Consider the following 21113-nt stretch of genomic DNA (forward strand, 5'->3'; position numbering starts at 1 on the left):
CCGTATTGCATCAGTAAACCGGTCTTTTGTAGGGTTGGGTACCGTTTAGATTTTTACGATTCCGATGCCGAACCGGTACTTTTAAAACTATTCCAATTCCTAAACCGATTCTTGAAAAACTGAAAAATGATATAAAAGAGACAGTCTTTTTTTTTTTTATTATTAAATGATTTAAATTGAACAATATATTAACATTTTAAAGTAATTTATTAATTTATAACAAATAACATTTACACCATTAACAAGTAACAACTAAATAAATGTTGAGTTTGTATGCCAACCACTTTCAAACTTTAGCAGTTCTTTTGCAGAAAAATGACTATATTTGCCTTCTCTGGCAAGATACTACATCTCTCCTGACTTATGGCATGTCCTGCACAGGAGAAAACTCTCTCAGATAGTGTCCAAGAGGTCTGTACACACCCAAGTATGAGTTTGAAAGGGCAGACAATTTGGGGAGGCTATCCTGCCTCCCCCACCCAGGCTACAGGGTCTTGTCCTGAACGATAGACTAGCAGAGTAAGTGTAATATGTTTACGAGCGATCGCGTGCATTGAATGGTTAATATGCTTTTACGCGCGTTTTGGTGAGCCCAGAGGGAAAATATGCCATTTTAAAAGTAGCCTACATTTACGGTAGCTATCTAACGGTAGACTACAGAGAAAGCGTGATATTTTTACGTCTGTTTCGGAGCGTGTACAAAAAGCCGTCTATCAGCAGTGATTGTAGAGTGCATGTCCAAGAATAGTGCGGATATGCACTTCACACCGCGAGTGGGCACGTGCGCCACTCGGCAGAAAAGGGAGAAAAAAAAAAAAAGTCTGCCGCTGTCCGGAGCGACAGACGGAAAATATTTCAGTCGGAACCGAAATTTGCGTTCTAATCCGGTCCGAATACTACCGTTTGCGTAGGAACCAGGTTCCATAGTGGAACCGGGTTTCGGTACCCAACCCTAGTCTTTTGATAACCTTAAAATAATTCTCAACATATCAACACATTTTGGAGCATATGTGAGCAAAGAGGTTGCATTTGCGGTAGCAGCTAGTATAAACATATACTCGCCTTTCATTAGAGAAATGTTTCAAATTGAATGTTAGCTCTGCTCCCATTCACTGTGTTTAGTCACTGAGAGTTCACTGGAACCACTTCCAGTGGTTTAATGCCTTTTTAAACTGGAAATTGAGTAGTTTGAGTAAATTTCAAGTGACTTGTCTTTATCCAAAAACTCAGCACTTTATAAAGCATTGATACCTAATGCTCTCAAAAAATGCAATATTCTACATCTTAATTGCCCAAATCCTCTTTGCTCACTGGCTTTGATGGGAAACCAAAATGTCCCACTGCCAAACTATAACTCAGTGGTTAATTAAAGCAATAAGTAAAAATGCACATGTTTGACTCCAAGTCTCAACCTGTCTTTCCCCCTCTCTGGCTTCCTTTGTGCACCAGCTTCTTGCCAACCATACTTTGGCAAATAGACTGACTTGTGTGTGTGTTGTGTGTCAGAATCAGTGGTTGCAGTTGCAGGAGTTTGTCCAGCCAAGGGAAGGAAAGAGAGGGAAAGCAAGAGAATTGAGAGAGATTCACTGATCTAAGGGCCGGACCACCCAACAGGCTCTGTTTACAATTTAAAATGAGGAATGTGTGTGTCAGCCCTGCAATGCATTTCTTTGCCAAAAACATGTGTGGGATTGTGGGTATTACTGGCACAAGAACGTTAGATGGCAGACTTTTTGGGGTCACTCCAGTCGTGTGTGTGTGTGTGTGTGTGTGTGTGTGTGTGTGTGTGTGTGTGTGTGTGTGTGTGTGTGTGTGTGTGTGTGTGTGTGTGTGTGTGTGTGTGTGTGTGTGTGTGTGTGTGTGTGTGTGTGTGTGTCAACTGTCATGATTGAGCGATAGCAATCTTTAATGTTGGGCCAGGGGAGGTGTCATCAGTGTGAGATGGCACTGTAGGTGAGACCAGCCGTGTACGCACATGAGCACGCATGCATGTGTGCACTCACACACACACACCTTCAAAGGTCACACTTCATCATTTCCCTTGCCAGCGATAGCAGCTCCTCCTCATGAAAGGAGCGGAGCCCTGATCCCCATGCTCATTAATAACTGTATTAATTATGCTGCCTGGGAATAACATGCATTTCATTTTCTTTCCCTGTCTCTGTTTCTATCATTTACGCCCCCATCCTCCCCCTCTCCTCCCCCATCCCCCTTCATCCCTTCTCTCTCTGCCCTGTCCTCTTTGTTTCATCTTTTACCTCATCTTTTCTCCACACATTTCCTCTGTTCTCTTTCTGTCTATCTATCCCTCTTCCTCTCAATTTTAGACTTTCAGTCGTGCCTGATCTGTGTGGCTCGTAGGGTGCCCATGAAGGAAAGGCCAATGCTTCCCACGCATGAGAGCTTCACCACGCGCCAGGACTTGCAAGGTACACAAACAAGTCACACAACCGGAAAATAAACTTTGTCTTTTTCCACTGTTCAGTAAAGGCTAATAGATCATGCTGATCATAGTGACCATTTTAGATCAAGCATTTTCAGCTGTTAAAATAAACCTTTGCCTTGTGTTTATATAGTACCTTTACACAAGCATATCCTCAGCACCACCTCATCCCATGTCACCAGCACATAAATCACCTCACACAGTTTAGGTATTTGAAGATTATTATATCCTTGGCAAAGACCCTTAGGATTAAATGCATTAGTTGAACATGCTTCCCACCTCTGTCTGCACTCCGGGAGGTAAAGTACCTGTCTGAACACTGGCGCATGGATGCAGACGGTTGTCTGTGTGTCACCTGGTCTTTGATGTGCTTGTACCATTTGTGTGTGACACACACACACACACACACACACACACACACACACACACACACACACACAACGCACACACACATAGTTACTTGCTGACATATAGTAATTTACTGTAGTTCCCAATTCCCACGCAGACTATTGTAGGCGTGCACAAATGCATATCCTGCAGTTGTTTGCCTGGTTGTTAGGGCCGCACAATTCTGTATCAAATAAGTATCATGATTTTCTTATTCAAGATTGAGAGTAGGATTTTTCTGTCATGATTCTTTGGAAAATGAGAACTTGTTGGACATGGTGTTGTGCTGTAAAAGGCTACCGTTGTGTGTTGAATGTTTGTGTGACAGGTCTTTAGTCAGTCCCTATGGCTGTCATTCAAGCAGTCTGCTTGTCAGCCCTTTTTAAATGCATCACTGCCACCATTTAAATTGCAAACTAGTGAGGGACTGTTACACTGATACGAGTGAGTGAGTGAGTATGTGTTTATACACGTAGCATGGATGTATTTGTTGATAAAGATAGTTGAGCCTAAGCTGCCCTGGTGACTTATAAAATGAATCCTTCTATCTGTTGTGTCTAAATGTCAAATACAGTTTGTACTGACAGTATTTGTACTTGTCTTTGCCTATCTAATCTTTTGTAGCCAGGACTGTCTCCTCAGTTGATTTTAGTGCCTTATGGGCACAGAAGAAAGCTAAAGCTTTTGAGAAGGTATAATTAAAATGTAAATAGAGTAAATCCTCAGTATTTCTTCAATCAATATCAAACCACAGAGCTGTTGTGCAGCAGAGTGGCCAAGTGAAGAGAATATTTTGGTCAACAAGCCGCTCTACATGTTATGTTTGAGAGAGACATTGAATCCCCATTAGCTCAGTTGCTGCGGGTTTGTATAGAAGCTTACATCCATGTCTGACTTAGGCCTCTCTAATCCGGTCCTCTGTGTTTAGGTAAGATAACGTCCCTAGATACCAGTCTGCTGCGGGCGTCCATGAAGCCGGGCTGGGAGGATCTGGTGAGGCGCTGCATCCAGAGGTTCCACCTACAGAACGACGGAGAGATGTCTTTTGCCAAGAGACATCAGCAGGAAGGTAATGCTGCTTACTGCAAAGAATATCTTGTTTAATTATTGGCTCTTGATAGTTATTTCTGTTTGTCTTTCATGTTGCTGTTGTCAGACGACTATTAGTATAAAATGGTGATTTGACCATTGGTCAAATCATGGGTCCCTTCTAACCAAAGCTAATGGTTAATCATGGGCTGCTGCTTTGAGACCCTCAATCCAATTACCATGTTATTTATTGTTACAAACACAAACTGAAAACAGAACTAAACGATACAAAATACACAACCCACAGAAAGTTGTTCATTATTTGTTTTCAAACCAATCATTTTAAGTAAGAAATGCTTTGTGCGTTCATCTACTGATATAAGTGCATATGTGTCCTTAGTTCTCCGCCATGGCCAGGCATTCAGTCCCATCTACCGTTTCTCCCTCTCTGATGGAACCATCGTGTCAGCCCACACCAAGAGTAAACTGGTGCGCTCGCCCGCCACCAATGAACCCCAGCTCTACATGTCCCTACACATTCTTCAGAGGTATGTCTCACTACCTACACCAATGTCAGAAAGAGAGAAAGAAAACTGTGACATGAACTTAGTTATAGGCCTGCTCGATAAATCATTATAAAATCGTGATCTCGATTCACCCATGTTTGCGATTATTTTTTTAAGATTATTTTTCAGTGACTTGAATGGCCAGTTGAATGTTAATTCTATAAAAGGCAATGATTTTGATACTGTACTTAAATTGGCAATTGACAAACTCCGTTTCTCTAGAGACTGAAGCTGTAGCTGCAGCATGTTGATTGACATGTTTTAATTATGTAAAGACATGTTCAAGGAGTTCAGATAGAGCCTGTATCAGGGCCATATTTAGTTCAGTGTGTTATATGTCACTATTTTTGGTAGCCTACTGTACTTAAATGGCCAGTATGTACTTTATTTTCTTTATTCATTGAAGCCTCTATGTTTACATGCTTGTGGTGATGCGCAATGTGCTATAGGTGCCAAAAGAAATCTATGTTTGATACTGTCAATTTGTTTGTTTTTTGTTCATGTGTGCAATAAACATTACACTTTGTGAGAAAAAAATCGTTGCAGGGAATCGTGATATCAATTCTAAGCTAAAAAAATTGTGATTCATATTTTTTCCCGAATCGTGCAGGCCTACTTGGTTACCTGTTTTAGCCTGTTAATGCCCTGCAGCATGACCTGATGGCTTTATGTATTCTGTGTGGATAGAATTGAATATGTAGATTTGTGCTTGCCAGTGGTCTGGGTCTCAGGGAATAGGGTCACAATAAAATCAGACATGAAGGTCACTTTATTCAGAAAGACAAATTGAACACATTTTCCCACCTTCCCCCTCTGGTATATACAGATAGTTTTAGTTAGATTAGTTTCAATAATATTAGAAAAAAACAGCAGGAATGGCCCTTTTTGAAAAACAATGTTGCACCTTCTCAGGATAAACCCCAAGACACACATTTTCTACAATTTCTAAAGTTCTCCAGAAAAGTCTTGGTAATTAAAACTAACTGAACTAATCAACTGTATTATCTGTGTGTCTGTTTTTAACCTCTAGGGAGCAGACAGTATGTGGAATGGGCCAGGACATGGGACCTGGCAGTCAGGCCACAGGGATGGCTCCCAAACCGATGAACTCCTCTACTCCCTCCATGACTCCTCCAACCCCAGGCAGTTTGCCAGGTTCAGGGCCTCAGGGCCAAGACATTACCATCAGCAGCAACAGCACGCCTTTTTCCTCTCCAGGCCCTGCTGGCCCCAGAGAACCAGCAGCCATGGGGGGCCATATGCAGGGCTACCGTTTTGGCTGCCCCCCACCACACAACCACACTGGGGGCATGCAACCACCACAGCAGGGCCCCAACTGGAGGATGAACAGCCCCTCTCGCGCTAGCCCCAGTCCAGCCGGTGGGCCTCATCCACCTCAACAGAACTCTATGCTGTCGCCCAGGCACCGAGGAAGTCCTGGGGTGGCAGGAAGCCCTCGTGTCGCAGGAGGCCTGCACTCACCCTCCCCAGTGGGGATGTGTGGTGGAGGGCCTGGAGGTGCAGGTAGTAGTAGCACAACGAGCACTCATGCTAACAGCTACACTAGCAGTTCTCTGTCAGCTCTGCAGGTCCTTAGTGAGTGCCACGGTGTAGGACACGGGCATGGGCCCCCTCATGCACACACATTGGGTTCTCCTGACAACAAAATAGGCTCCCCAACTGGGGTCACACCAGGGTCAGGGGTGAACACTCATCTGATGTCAAAACTTGGAGGGGGCAGTGGTACTGCTGGTGCTACAGGAGACTCATTTGGACCTCACACAGAGGTGGGTCAGGGGCACACCCAGGGCCAGACGGACAGCAACCTAGCTGAGCCCAAGGAGGAGAGGGAAGGGCCCCCTGATGGCCACGACACTCACAATCGTCTTCATGACAACAAGGGCCACACCAAGCTACTGCAACTGCTCACCACCAAGCCAGAACCTCTGGAGACGCCCCTGTCCCCTGGCACGGGAGGTGAGGGTAAGGACCAGGCAGGGATTGGGGTACGAGGTGGCCACACTGGAGGGAACAACCATGCCACATCCCTTAAGGAAAAACACAAGATCCTTCACCAACTGCTTCAGAACAGTACGTCTCCAGTAGACCTGGCCAAACTCACTGCAGAGGCCACAGGCAAAGAGATGGGCCAAGACCAAACCCAGGGTGCTGGTGGTACAGCTTCTGGTGCAGACATTGCTCCTAAGCAGGAGCCCTTGAGCCCCAAAAAGAAGGACAATGCCCTGCTACGCTACCTACTGGATAAGGATGACACTGGACTGAAGGACAAGGTCCCTAAGCTGGAGCCTGGGGAGGTGAAAGTCGAAGGGGGCAAACACCCTAATGTCAAGACGGAGAAACAAGACACAGGATACGACCAGGCTGAACAGGTCAGTTTTTACAAAAAACTACTAAGGCTGGGACGATATGCTTTTGTCCCAATTTTATTCTTTCACAATACATGCTGCCGATTCCATAGTATTGAGTACTGCGGATTTCTTTTCCTTCTTTAACAAAAAGAAAAGTTGAATAATACACTTCTAGAGACAATATATCATGAGATATTTCTAAAAAGTCATTGTTTTCAGTCAGTCTGACATGTATTTCATCTGTAAAGAAGTACATAACATTTTCAGCTTTTGCTCTGTTTTGCTGGAAACGGATATGATTTACTCGCTGTTGCAGTGTTGTATAAACAGAAAATATTTAGGTGAATCATTGGTTAAAAAAAATTAATTAAAATTAAAAAATTAATTCTAGGGAAAAGAATCAATTGTGAAAGTTGTCACAAAAAAAATCACGATACATACAATAATTGATTTTTTTTTTTCTCCCCACCCCTAAAAGCTATTACTTGTGTGTCTTACTGTTTGAAAAATAGATTGTTTACGGATTCATTCCCATCTTTGAAATGATGAAAGAACTAGAGCTGCCCTAAAACTGATTTTGTAACCTCCTCTTTAGCCCATTGCGAAAACTAAAACTTTTTTTCCCTGTACTGCTCCACTTGCCTCCCCTCTCTGTCTGAGCATTAATCTGGGTTAGGTAGCAGATGTTGGCTCCTCCGAGTCCTATGTCCACACAGGATGCTACAGCTAAACACAAACGGTCTGGCAGTGTAGAGGTCAGACAGACAGACAGACAGCATTTGTAGCATATATACAGTCCCATTCAGATTTAGTCTCGTAATATACACTTAAGACACCATGCATGTTTTTTTATACACATTTATAAACACATTTGGTCCATTCACTGCCTATGCGTTGGCACCATAATCTGAGTGAAGCGATCCGCCAGCTTCAAACAACTGTGACATTTGGAAGGAGCCCCTGTGGTTCTCCAGCCATTTGATCCTGGTTGCATTTGGCCAGAATCCTCAGGTTTGGCACAGAGCTCAGGTCAGGCCTGGCGCTAAAAGAGAGAAGAGGAGGAAAGAATAAAAGGCAGTGAGCAAGGAGAGTGTTGCTGGTAAAACTTTAAGTTCTGTGTAGCAGAAGTTTAAGCTTGCTGATTCTCTAAAGCAGGAAAGAAAACCACTGCTTGGTGAGACTCATAACCTTGCTTACAGGAAACCGGTTTATGACGCGCTCTACTAAGCACAAGTTCAAGGCACAAGTCTAGAAAAATGTAGTTCTATTACACACATCACTGCTAAACCATAGAATTACACAAAAGTACATGAATGCTCTTGTACACTTTGCTGTCTCTTTTTCTCATAACCTCCCTCTTTATACCATTTATACCATTTGAATGTCAATAACATTAAACAAAAGTCACATTTTTGTAGAAATGATCCTGGTCTAGAGAAGCGTGCGAAGACCAGTGTGTTCATCTTAAAGGGATTGCTTTCTTATTGTTTTCTTCCTTCTTTGTGACACATTTCAATAGAAACTGTGTGGTTTTCCCACGCAGACAAAGAGGCAGTGGTACAGAATGTCAGCTGCTATGCATGCTAGTTGTGTGTATGTACAGTATGTGCTCGGCCACTTGGGTACACATATGAAGAAGAGGAAAAGGTGATTGGATGGATAATAAAAGCTGCTGCTGAACTGAACAAAGGAGAGATGAGAGAGGTGTAGATACCCCCAGGAGAGCCCAGCCTCGGCAGGCAGAGTGAAAATGATGAGCCATATGCTCCTGCATGTCCTCTCTGCTACCATGGAGATAGAGGGGAGAGGGAGTGGTGTGTTGGTAGAACAAGCTGTGTACCAGAAACAATAGAGGGAAATAGAAATTGAGAAAATAGGGGTTTAACATTTATTTCTTGATACTGAAGGCTTTATTTTCTAGAAGTGGTCAGTGTACTACACAAACAAAATTGCATTTCATATTAAATTGGTTAATTTCTGCCTTGTGTTAACAGTACAAATGAAAAGAATTAAATCTAGGTTTGTCAGTTAGATGGTGATTAAAGCGCTCACAGCTTCAGGAAAGTGATGGTGATGGCTCATTCCAATTTAACTGTACAAGGGCATTTGTTAGACATGAACTAAGCCATGACTTCATTAGAGCAATTACATGTGTGTGAGTGTTTTTTTTGTTTCTTACTGGTGAATTGCTGCTCGGCCATGTGTGAAAGCTGACTGTACTAGTTAAAATGTCCACTCATCCTTCTCTCTACTAACCTCACCCACTGTTTTCTTGCTGCCTCTCCCTCCCTTTTTCCTCCTCTCTCCTCCTCATGATTGTTTGAGGGCTGAATTATTGATGGCTGGAGCAGAGCTAAATGGGAAATCAGAGCAGAGTTCCGTAGTAGTGGCTCAGCTAATGGCTGAAGGAACTATGGGTATGGTCATTTAGTCCCATGGCCCATTGGGAGGCAGGATTATTTGTGTGTTTTACATGTGTGTGCTTCTGTGGTTATTGCACACATTGTCATGTAAACATACAGTCTTCTGAAGCTGAACCAGTTTCCACATCAGTAGTATCCTTAGTTTAATGCATGTTACGAATTTAGTTCATGTTTCTATTTTTCTTTAATCTACACTGTATTATGACTCCACACGAAGCGTATATTCCTCTTCTTTATAACATCAAAAAAACTGTCAAATTAAGCAATCATCAGTAATATTACAGGATCTGTTCACTGCGGTATCATGAGTTGTTCATTGCTTTGGCATTTGAAATCAATGTAGCTCAGCTCAATATTGAGTATTTCTTTTATGAAAAGTGCCAGATGAGGGTCACAGTAGCTACAGCTCCTCAATAACCCTGAATATGAATAAGCAGGTAAAGAAATTAATGCTTTCATCTCATCCAATACAGTCTGATCTTGTGTTTTAATCAGTAGTTTCTCCTGGCCAAAATACTGCAGCTAAGAGATGATATAATGAGAAACTGCATGACAAAACATGTCCTTTCCATTAGTGCTCACTCACAGGCAAATATACCTACTGTATCAGACCTCACGTAGGTCTTTTTGTACAGTATGTCAAGAGTTTTCAAAAACTGGTGAGTCAGAAGTCCTCTAAAAGACGAGGGACGGAGTATTAGTGATATTAAATAATTACTCCTTTATCATTACTTGAAGAATAAGCTCTGCCATCAGAAAAGAATGAGAGTATGTTATACTGGATGTAGTGGTGAATATGTGACCATTAAAACACCAGATTTCTTGGAATTCTTATTACCAGTCCTGCAATAAAACATAATCCTGCAGTGTGTTGCAACATAAAATGATTTGCTGTGTTTAACTTCCTCTTTTTCAACAGAACATTTCCAGTTCAATCCCTCAAGATATCCCTCACAAATCAGTAATTACAAATTATGCAATGAGATTTATCTCATAATAAATACCAGCAACAAAGAATAAACACATACTCATGAGTAACTGTCCCAACATGGCAGTTAACTTCAAATGTTGCAGTACATAAGGATTGCAGGTAATGTTGCAGTCATCCATGTGACTTTAAAAATTGCCATTTCAGCTCTTTCAAAAGGCAGATAGATTTTTACCACGTGGTTGCGGTTTACAAAAGACCAACATGATTTTGGAGTGAAATGGCTTTTTCTTTTGCCCTACTTGACAGTGGCAGTTCTTCTTTACCCACTCTGATTCTCAGTTCCCTTTCCTATAAAATGGCATGGGCCAGGTCACAGAGGCACAATGCTCCTACTTCTCTGAGATCCACATTGACATTGGGGCATATACTGTATACAAAGTTTTGATCAGAAGGTTGTATCACATAATAATGATTAACAACTCACTCAGTTACAGCCGTGATCGGTTCAAGTTGATGGATTCAAGTCATATTGTAAGAATACACATTTAGCACAGCCTCATCTCCACCCTGCTGTGAGAAAGTTGGCCTATTCAGTTTCTAAGCACACAACTGTGCGGAGTGAGTCCCTTTTGTATCGAACATGCTTGAAATCTACAAGGCATTATCAAACTACATGATTGTACTTTTTGTATTGTATCTGTATTCTCTAAATTTAGTAAGTGACCACAATTAATTTAATTAAAATAAATGTTTGAATATGCACGTGTACCCTTAAACAAACACCATCTTATATAGTATATGTCCTTAGCTGCTCTTCCACTGTGAGTACCATTCTAACGTCAAGAACATTACTAATTTTGGGCTTAAGATAATATATTTGATAATGGTCATTTGGCCTTACAAATCCCCGCAGTTTGAGCCAAATACAGTATACCAGCCTGTAATGCAGAAAAGGAAGACATGGATTGCCATGCATGCACTGACATGCATTAAAAGAAGAGTAACAGTGATTGATAGAAATAGGACCCATTAAGGGTAAAAGCAACTAGAGAAGATAAGAGAAAGAAAGTGGGAGGAGAGAGAATTGGAGAGAAGGAAAAGAGCAAACTGAGAGCATACAGGAGAATTACATCATTCCTGACCTCAATAGGGCTTCTCTCTCTCCCACCACTGCCCCACTGCCCCCCCCGCCCCCCCTTGTCTTTCCCCTCTTTCTCCCTCTCGCGCACACACACACACACACACACACACACACTTACATACACATACACTTACACTTTGCTACTCACATCTTACAATAAAGCATATGCAGTCTAAACACCTTGGCCACTTAAGATAATAATTCTATCAGGCGTTTTTGGCAGCCTTGTAATCTTTAGTAGCATTTACATGCCTAACAGATAAACGTCATTGTCTAGAACAGTGAAGTACAACATTGAAACAGTGGCTGGTGTGCAGTTTTCCTGCTGTACAGTATGTCACGGTCAGGAGCTATCAGTGATTCCAAGTGTGCTGCACTCTCGTGGCCACTTGCAGCCATTGCAACTTATTTACCTAAAGTCCCTCAGTCCTCTCTAAGAAGCAATATGATCACCTATGTTGGTGTTTGTCTGTCCTAAAATTAAATCAGTACAGTAATGCTGTAATTAATGTTAACTAAAGTTAATAATGTTCCACTTTAAGTGAAATTGCAGATTGGTGTTTTTTAAGCTGTAGATTGTTGAGGTGTTATATTGGACTGCAATATATCGATATTATATCAATATTGTGATATGAGACTAGATATCGTCTTAAATTTTGATGTCGTGATATCGTGTTTTTTTTTTTCTTCCTGGTTTTAAAGGCTGCATTACAGTAAAGTGATGTAATTTTTTGAACTTTTAGACTGTTCTAGCTGTTCTGTTATTTGCCTTTACCCACTTAGTCATTATATTCACATTATTAATTAGGGCCCGAGCACAAAAGTGCAAGTGACGAGTTCTTTCGAACTCGTCGAAAGAATGTAACTTCAATCGTGACTTCAATCTTCTCGAATCTTTGCAGGTAGTATCTGTTGACACTCATGACGAAAAGTTATCCAGAGAATTTTGATAGTTGAAAAAATGCGCAAGTTATAGCAACTTACTGTCTAAACAGGAAGTTGAGTTATCTTGGCAACAATTATTTCAATTGCCCCGAAACTTGACAAGGTTGTTCCTCCTAGCCGGTTTAGCAACTGTGCCAAAGTTGGCGGCAATCGGCCATTAGATGGTGCTGTTTTAATTTTTTTTAATTAATCAGCAAAATATTGATATATGGGAAGCCTACTTTGTCTAACTACTCCTGGGACGTAAGTCCGATCCGCACAAAAACTTGCATATAGGACCCTCGTGACAAAAAGTTATCAAAAGAATATTGATAGCTAAAACAATGCGCAAGTTACAGAGGACCAACTTCCTGTAGGTGGGTGTGGAAACAGGAACGGTTGTATCTTGCCAACGGCCATTCCAATGGACACAAAACTTAGAACAGTTGTTCCTCATGTGCCAGTGAAGCTGTGTGCCAAATATGGCGTCAATCGGCCTTTAAATGGCGCTGTTTTCATTTTTTTTAAATTAATTAGCAAATTCGCTTTGAGCGAAACCTACTTTTTAACTCCTCGTAGAGCATGAGTCCCATCTGCACAAAAATTTACACGTAGACTCGGTGGACCCTCGTGACAAAAAGTTATCAAAAGAATATTGATAGCAAACACAATGCACAAGTTACAGAGGACCAACTTCCTCTAGGGGGCTGTCGAAACAGGAAGTTGCGTATCTTACCAAGATTTGTTTTCCGATTGCCACCAAAAATTACACATTTGTTCCGCATAGGGGCTTGAGCATCCATGCCAAATTTAGAGGGAATCGGCCATTAGATGGCGCTGTTAGAATTTGTTTTATGAATTAGCCACATCGCGAAATATGGAAAACCTACTTTGTCTAACTCCTCCTGGGCCGGGAGTCCAATCTGCACGAAAACTTTGATATGGACTAGGGATGGGTGATATGGCCTAAAATCCATATTGCGATATATATTGCAGTTTCTTGCGATAACGATATATATTGCGACATATAAATTATAATAGAACCATTTAAGACCAGGTTACACAGACCCTAAGGAAAACCAAACTGCTAAATGTTCTTTTTATTTTTAAAGAGAAAGAAACATAGTATGTAGTTTTGAGAACATTCATTGTTCAAAACTGTAATTACACAACATAATGTTGCAGATAAATAAAATTCAAGTACACTAGTTGCAGAGACTTTGACAAAGAAAAAGCTTAAAGTATTTGGTTTCTTTCCTTCAGTGCAAACTATTCTAAAAGGCACTACACTTAGTTAGTTTAAGTCCTTGGTTCTTAAATGCCACCCAAGATGCAGAGAACAGGAAAAACTGGTGTCTGTTTAGTTAAGGAACAGACACTATTAGGGTTGGGCATCGTTTGGATTTTAACGATTCTGATTCCATTTCCGATTCTTCCTTTCGATTCCGGTTCTTATTGATTCTTGATTCTGATTCTTTGAGTGGTGGAGTTGAAACGGGTCACATGCTTATTTCCCAAATAAGAGGAAAGTTTTATTTTGATTCAATGGTGGTTTGCAGTTTTACAGCTTTTTCAACGTAAAATATAGCCAGACTAGAGCGCCGCTTACTTTGCTCCATGGCTGCAACACAACAAGCGCCTGGCCAAAACTTGCGCATGTTAAATTGGGAAGGTATGATCGGATTTGAAACCAAATCCTCCAAACATTCCAATAAAGAAACGATTCCGATGGAATTGTAATTTTTGAAACGATTCCGATTAGGAATCGGTTCTCGATGCCCAACCCTAGACACTATACTGAAAATACTTTCAGTATTAGGCAAAGATGCACAGATACTTTTTAAATAAAAACATATTTCAAACAAAGTTTCTTACCTGCAGCCTAATATGAGCGCGCACACACACGGGACTTTTCCCGGTGGGCCGGTCTGATAATAGTTATACATTGCAAGTTGTTAGCAACACCATCCGGCGGCCTGGCGCCGCTGCCTGCTGGTCAAACTGTGCTCAACCCGTAAGTGCGGGGGCGTAAACTTCCCGTTAAATTTTTTTGTCCCACTCTGCCGCTGCACACACACACGCGCACACACACACACACAGCCGTATGTTCAGAGGGGAAGTACGACATCTGCAAACACCGGCTGCCAAGATTCCAGTCGTCCGTTATATAGTGAATTGTCAGGCTGGTGAAAGGCTCCATGGTACGGCTCGACCACAGCTCCGTTGTAGCGGCTTAAATCCAAACCAAGTCCAAATAATGGATGTTGCACCGGTCTTTTTCACCAACTCCTTTCAGCCATGTTTACTCAAGATGACGATGACGCATCGCAGCAGGTTGCAGCTCGTGGCTCCAAACTTCGCGGGTAGATTGTGTCATCAACATGAATTATCGCAATAGTGCAATATAATTAAAATCTCTATTGTAGGCCAATTTTATATCATTTATATTGCATATCGTCTCTATCGCCCATCCCTATTATGGACTCGGTGGACCCTCGTGACTAAAAGTTATCAAAAGAATTTTGATAGCTAAAACAGTACACAAGTTATGGAGGAACATCTTCCTGTAGGTGGCCGTTAAAACGTGAACGGTTGTATCTTGGCAAAAGTTATTCCGATTTACATGAAACTTAGAATGTGTGGTCTACATGTGATATTGTGTACATGTGATATTGCGCCTGCCAGTACCCCCCCGATGCAAGAAGTAAATATCGTTGTGTAAATATTTTGTGAAAGCACCAAGTCAACCCTACAATATTGTCACGATATCGAGGTACTTGGTCAAAAATATTGTGATATTTGATTTTCTCCATATCGCCCAGCCCTAGTTCAAACTTTGGCACCAACCAAACTCCTGCCGCCTCATGATGCTCTCCCATGTTACTCAGTAGAAAGCTGCTTCAGTAGCCACATCTTTTCTGTGTTTATCACTCAATGGGGATAAAAATAGTGTTCGTATAAATTGTGGACTTTAAAAAAGGGGAGCAGTTGTGTGTTTTGAAAACGCCAGCCAGTAAGCGAGGAGTAGTATGTGTCTGATACGCTAAGTCAAAGTGAAGTGTGGCCTAGATTTGATAGAAAGTGGTCCATTCTTTTCCCGGGGTTACTGCTGTATTATAAACAAGGCCAAGCCTACTGTTACCAGATAACGACTCCTCGTGCAAGTGTTGTAGTGTTTACAGACCAAGTGTACTGTCGGTAAATGTGTATGCCTTTCACACGTATGTTTGTGTTTGTGTGTCTGCAGGTCAAGCGTCAGTTGTTCTCTAAATGGAGGCCTAAGTGGTTCATCTGTTCTTCATTCTTCTTGTTTTCACACTTTCCCTTTCTGTCTCTCTGTTTTCTCTCTAGTCGTCAGAGCTGGATGACATCCTGAACGACCTACAGAATGCTCAGCCGCAGCTCTTCTGTGAGCCGCGGCCTGTTTCATTGCCCAGTCCCATGGACAAACAGAACATCATCAATGACATCCTGCAGATGTCAGAGACTAATCCTGCCATGGCAGCGCAGCAGCAACACAGGGGCATTGGGACGGGCATGGGCCCGACGAGTGAGTCTCACACTTACTTGGAAGATCTCATGATATTAAAACTTTAGAGTGTTCAGAAAATACTCCCATCATGAGGTCATACGATTCTAAAGCTATGACACAGTTTTAACTATTTCATTATTGACTTTTCCATTGTTGCACATTTGGCTAAAACCCATTTATTCCTGCCCTCAGGCTTTGCAGGTGTCAGACCAGGTCAGCCAGGCAGGGGTCTACCTGTGAGGAGCGTGTCTCTGGACATGAATGTGTCCCCCCAGCAGTCCTCATTACAGTACCCCATAAGGGCCACTAGCCCTTACACTCTTATGCAGCAGCAACAGCAGCAAGGAATGGTGGGAAGTCACGGCATGATGGCTAACCAAGTCGGTATAGTGAACACAGGTGGGTGTGACAGTTGTGCACCTTGATGAACAAATTAACCATTGAACCAGTGTCTCTTCAAAAAATGATGCATGCTCTGATTTAGTTGTGTACATTAAATGAAAAAGAGTCTAAATGATTTTGTTAACAGTGCTGCTTTCAAAATTTGGAATAGGAAAGACCTTTTTTCCCCTCTATCTCAGTGTCTCTCTCAGCCTGTGCCATATCATGGTACAGTGACTCACTTCCTGTGACAGGAAATTTTCAGTCACCCACACTGGCACAAAGTTTCTGTCACTGTCATTTCCACATATAAGCAGTCCTCAAACATCCCCCGTACAACATAGATGGCTTTCCCCCTTATATTGCACCATTGCATCATGGGGACAGAGGACATCTACTGAGGTCTGTCCTGAGGCATTTCTCATTGTGTCTTGTCTTCATTTGTGTGTTTGCTCCACTAGGACTGATGGCTCCAGGTGGTCCACGGCCAGGCATGCAGCAGCAGCAGGAGGGCTGGGTGGGTTCAGCCTCTGCGCCTCCTTTGGGAGCACCTGGTCCTGGGCAGCAAGGTCCCATGCAGGGCAGGATGGGGCTGAACGGTGCTCCCATGAGGCCCAACAGCCAGCCAGGCCCCCGACAGATGCTCCATTCCCCAATGATGGCCAATGGTGAGAGCCCAGTATGCCCTAAAAACAAGTTACATAGAGTTTTAAAAGCGGAAACTAAGTGACAGTATGACAGTATATAGTACATTCCAGATTGATCCATGACAATAAAGCCCCAGTTTCTTCATCTAACCTGTCTTCCTAAGATTATAACAAGTGCTTAAGCATTTTAATACACAAACCTGATGAGAGACATTTATAGATTCACCTTTACTGAATTATTAGTCCCTCTAAAACTCATGATGCAGAGGGACTGGTGAGGCAAAGATGACAAGACTTCAACTTACCCTTATTATATTATTGCTGTTGAGTGTTAAAGGTTGCCACCCAGTGGCTAACCATAGTACAGCACTCAATAATTAATGTAATATCTAACCCAGCTCTGTGTGTTGGTTGTTCTGGGTTTAAGAGAATATTGACCATCATCTAGGTTGTCATATTGTTTTCCTCAAAATTGCAGAATTGACTGTCTACGGACTACTGTCCTGCCTTAAACTGTTTTGGGTTTTTTCCCCTATTTAGCCCAACCTGATATGGATATTGGTATGGTCAGCCATCATTTCTCCCAACAACAGGCTCCGCCCAACCAGACAGCCCCCTGGCCAGACAGCATGATGCCCATCGACCAGACAGCTTTTGTAAACCAGACCAGGTAACATCCTCGCAAATTACCATTACATGTTATTAATGATGCCAAAAAGTCTTACTGGTCTCACTACTCAAGATTATTATTTCTCTTGTTATCATTCTTCCTTATATGAGTATTTTTGTTGTAATTAGATTGCTGATTTCAGTTTTCTATGGTTTACAATGGGGAAAAAAATCTTTTCATTTAGAAAATATATAAATAAATATTTATATTCTCCGTCTCCTCTCTGCCCAGGCCGGTGCACTCCGTGCCTCAGGATGAACTGCTGTGTAGTACTGGGCACGGCTCTGTTGATGGCAGTGCAGTAGACGAGGGGGCTCTGATGTCCCAGCTGTACACTGCACTAAAAGATTTTGATGGCCTGGAGGAGATTGATCGTGCTCTGGGGATCCCTGCTCTGGTAGAACAAGTGAGATTACCATGACATTTAGTGTTTTTAGTGACTTTTTATGATTGTCTTATGGCTCTACATTGTTATCTGTTTCTGTGGCTGCCTGTTTCAGAACCAATCACTGGAGCCGGACCAGTTCTCCCAGGACCCCTCCATGATGATAGACCAAAAGCCCCCCATGTATACACAGCAATTTGGTCCCCCACAATCCCACATGACCCAAAGGGGCTACCCTGGTGCCCCCATGCAAGAACCAGGTTTTCACCCCATGGCTGGCCAGATAGGTCCACGCCCGGGTTACCCCATGATGAGGATGCAGGCCCGGCCGGGTCTCAGGCCCACTGGGGTCGTCCCCAATCAGCCCAACGCACTGCGACTACAGCTCCAGCACCGGCTACAGTCACAGCAGGTACATGTGCAACTAGACTGGCATGACACTGCTGGAAGTGATCCTGTCCATTTAGTTTTTTAGTCTTTCTGATGTAACCACGCTGTTTGGTCAGTAGCTGTGTGACTAAACATGCAGATGGGAGTTGTGTAATTATCCTTGAGGTTGACATTTTGGCAAGTCTTCTGTGCACACAAGGAATAGTTGCGACATTTAGGTCCACCTGCCATCTGCTGGTCTTTCATGGCATTTACTTGAATATCATTTTAATCTACATGGTTTCATGTAGGATAGTTCTTGTGTTGATAGTTTTTTGTTTGTATTCTTTAACTATTTACTAGCTGGAGCACTACGTCTTTAAGCATTTCAAAGATGTTTCCAATTCGCTGGTGTTTTTCTTAACCTTGTCTTCTGTCTCTTGTCCCACCAGAACCGTCAGCCAATGATGACTCAGATGAGTAGTGTGTCAAATGTGAACCTACCTCTTAGAGCCAGTGCTCCAAACCAGGTAGCTCACTGCACCATCACATAATCTGTCTGCACAGATATGTTGTTATATCTCTAGGTAGTGTTTGGTTTGTTGATGGCTTGAAGTAAATTTAGTTTGTTGTGTTGTAGAGGCACAAGGAGATGTTTTGTTTTTTGTGTCCCTCTATTCTTACACATCGTTCCACTCCCAACTCTAGGGGACCATCAATGCTCAGATGTTGGCACAGCATCAGCGGCAGCTGCTGAGTAATCACCTGAGACAGAGGCAGCAGCAGGCCCAGCAGGTCCAGCAGCAAAGGAGCATGGCCATGAGGGCCCAGGGCCTCAACCTGCCTCCCAACATGGCCGCCGGAGGCATGAGTAACCCCAGGATGCCCCAGGCCAACCCCCAGCAGTTCCCCTACCCGCCCAGCTACGGTACCAGTACAGGCCTGGCCTCATCACCTCCCCCTACCAGCCCCTTCTCCTCCCCTCTCTCCCCCAGCCTGCCCTCTCTCCCCCCCAACCCTCAGCTCCATATGCATGGCACCTCCTCTTCCTCCACCTCCTCCTCCTCCCAGATGATGATGGGAAACACAAACATGATGGGCGGACAGTACGGGGCAGTACTCAGCCCCCAAATGCAGCACAGTGCCTTTCAGTTTCCCAACTCAGGTACTGCTCCCACACATCAGCTTACCACACACTTCACCTTACAACCTGTGTGTGTGTATGCCATTGTGTCTGTGTGTTGATGTGTCTCTTTTGAACAGCATCACATGCTTTTTAGGAGCGGCAATCATCTGATTTGTAGCGTTATGCACTGATGACTGCATTAATCAGCTGACATTGAATGATCCAAGTCATGCTACATATTTTACTCCTCAATTGTTTTTCTATTACATACAAGTAGTTGCCAGGAAGTCTGATTATATGTCTCTCATTGTTTTGTGCACTGTCCAAAATGGTGTCCTGGCTATACACTCTTGCTCCACCAGAGGGCACCATGAGCACAATAATCAAAGCCTAACTGAGGATACACACTGACACCGGACTCAAGATTGTGAGCAGGCAGAGCAATAATCAACGCTGTACCTGTCGGTCTGACAGCATTGCGTGTAATCTGGACCTAATCTAATAATCTAGTATAACACTGATACTTGAGTTGTATAATGACATGTTTGATTTATCCCTCACTCCTTAATCTGATTCTGGCCCGTGGGTTCGTACAGAGCGAGACATTACTTCTCTCTTCCCTTTTCTCCTAAGCCATCTCCTTATTCTCTTTCTTCCTAGTTCCTTGCCTGTCGACTGCTTACGTGCATGTAGGAAATATGAACTGCCTGTCAACACTCCTGAATGCAGACTGGAATTAACAGTCTTCAGTCACACTAATCATCATGTTTGCTCAGTTGCTCATTCTCTGCCAAATGTTCATCTTTATGTGGCATGATTGTGTAAATTACGTGGAATGCTAACATTTACTCCCCTCCTCCACTCGGTACATTGGTTTTTAGTCAAGTTGACCTTTCTTGATGCCTCCACCACAGGTATGAGCCAACAGGCAGACGGAGGCTTTGGAGGTCCCGGCACACCACAGAGCCCCCTGCTTTCTCCTCGCATGGCCCACACACAGTCCCCAATGATGCAGCAGGGCCAAGGAAATCCTGCTTTCCAGGGCTCCCCTGACATGAATGGCTGGCCACAGGGCAACATGGGAGGCAACAGGTAAAGATAGATGGCACTTTCTCCCCAATTAACCCTTAATGCCTGATTAGACTCTTTAGAATCAGTGCAACTTACTCTTACCAAGGATATCAATATCTCTGATAACCATTGCAGGTATATGTCCATAAATAGTTTTCGAAATCCTCGAAAGAATCCTCACATTTTTCCTATTTCTTAGCCATCAAAATGATTTAGTGACAGTCTGTTCATGAGTGAAGTGCAAACAGGAACTGCTTATAGCTAATGAAATGTAAGCAAAAAACGGGGCTTATGTTGAAGCTACAGCATACTGTGTGAGTCACTAGTCTGGCTCAACGGATGTACATTGCTGGGATAAAGCCTCACTCTTTCTGCTATCTCGCTATCTATTTTGCATGGCCACTGTTGCTGCACCCGGGGCTTAAGGCCGTTTTATGCTTCTGCGTCAAATCGATGGCGTAACCCTGCAGACCCCTCTGCGTCTACGCTAGACCCTACGCCGTAGACTGACGTGCACCTCTCGAAAAATGTCGCTCGGCCGCAGCTTGGTAGGGTTGTGTTTCCCCCAACTCATTTCCTGGTTCTCCTTCCCCATAAACAACATGAAATCAAGGAGAGGGTTAACTTTTCCTGCTAAAGATTTCCCACCAGGGTCAGAAAGCATAGGGGAGACACTTTGTTTCTCTCACTATGACTCTAGAGTCGGTACTCACTCCGAA

The 21113-nt window shown here is 43.0% G+C and overlaps 1 protein-coding gene across 7 annotated transcripts in view; it reads left to right on the forward strand.

The window, feature by feature from the left end:
• Positions 1–21113, forward strand: part of ncoa2 (nuclear receptor coactivator 2) — a 76561-nt gene that overhangs the window by 50391 nt on the left and 5057 nt on the right. For 5 of the 7 annotated variants that reach the window (XM_028569013.1, XM_028569014.1, XM_028569011.1 and 2 more), the window contains 13 exons: positions 2328–2429; positions 3759–3899; positions 4260–4407; positions 5456–6815; positions 15565–15763; positions 15938–16144; positions 16588–16794; positions 17314–17443; positions 17675–17849; positions 17944–18240; positions 18650–18727; positions 18906–19362; positions 20238–20415. In XM_028569013.1, coding sequence (XP_028424814.1) covers positions 2328–2429; positions 3759–3899; positions 4260–4407; positions 5456–6815; positions 15565–15763; positions 15938–16144; positions 16588–16794; positions 17314–17443; positions 17675–17849; positions 17944–18240; positions 18650–18727; positions 18906–19362; positions 20238–20415 — 3679 coding nt within the window. The remainder of the gene's footprint in view (positions 1–2327; positions 2430–3758; positions 3900–4259; positions 4408–5455; positions 6816–15564; positions 15764–15937; positions 16145–16587; positions 16795–17313; positions 17444–17674; positions 17850–17943; positions 18241–18649; positions 18728–18905; positions 19363–20237; positions 20416–21113) is intronic. The other 2 variants (XM_028569016.1, XM_028569017.1) reach the window with 2 other exon arrangements.

The sequence above is a fragment of the Perca flavescens genome, chromosome 22, assembly GCF_004354835.1.
Source record: "Perca flavescens isolate YP-PL-M2 chromosome 22, PFLA_1.0, whole genome shotgun sequence".
NCBI classification, from domain to species: Eukaryota; Metazoa; Chordata; class Actinopteri; order Perciformes; family Percidae; genus Perca; species Perca flavescens.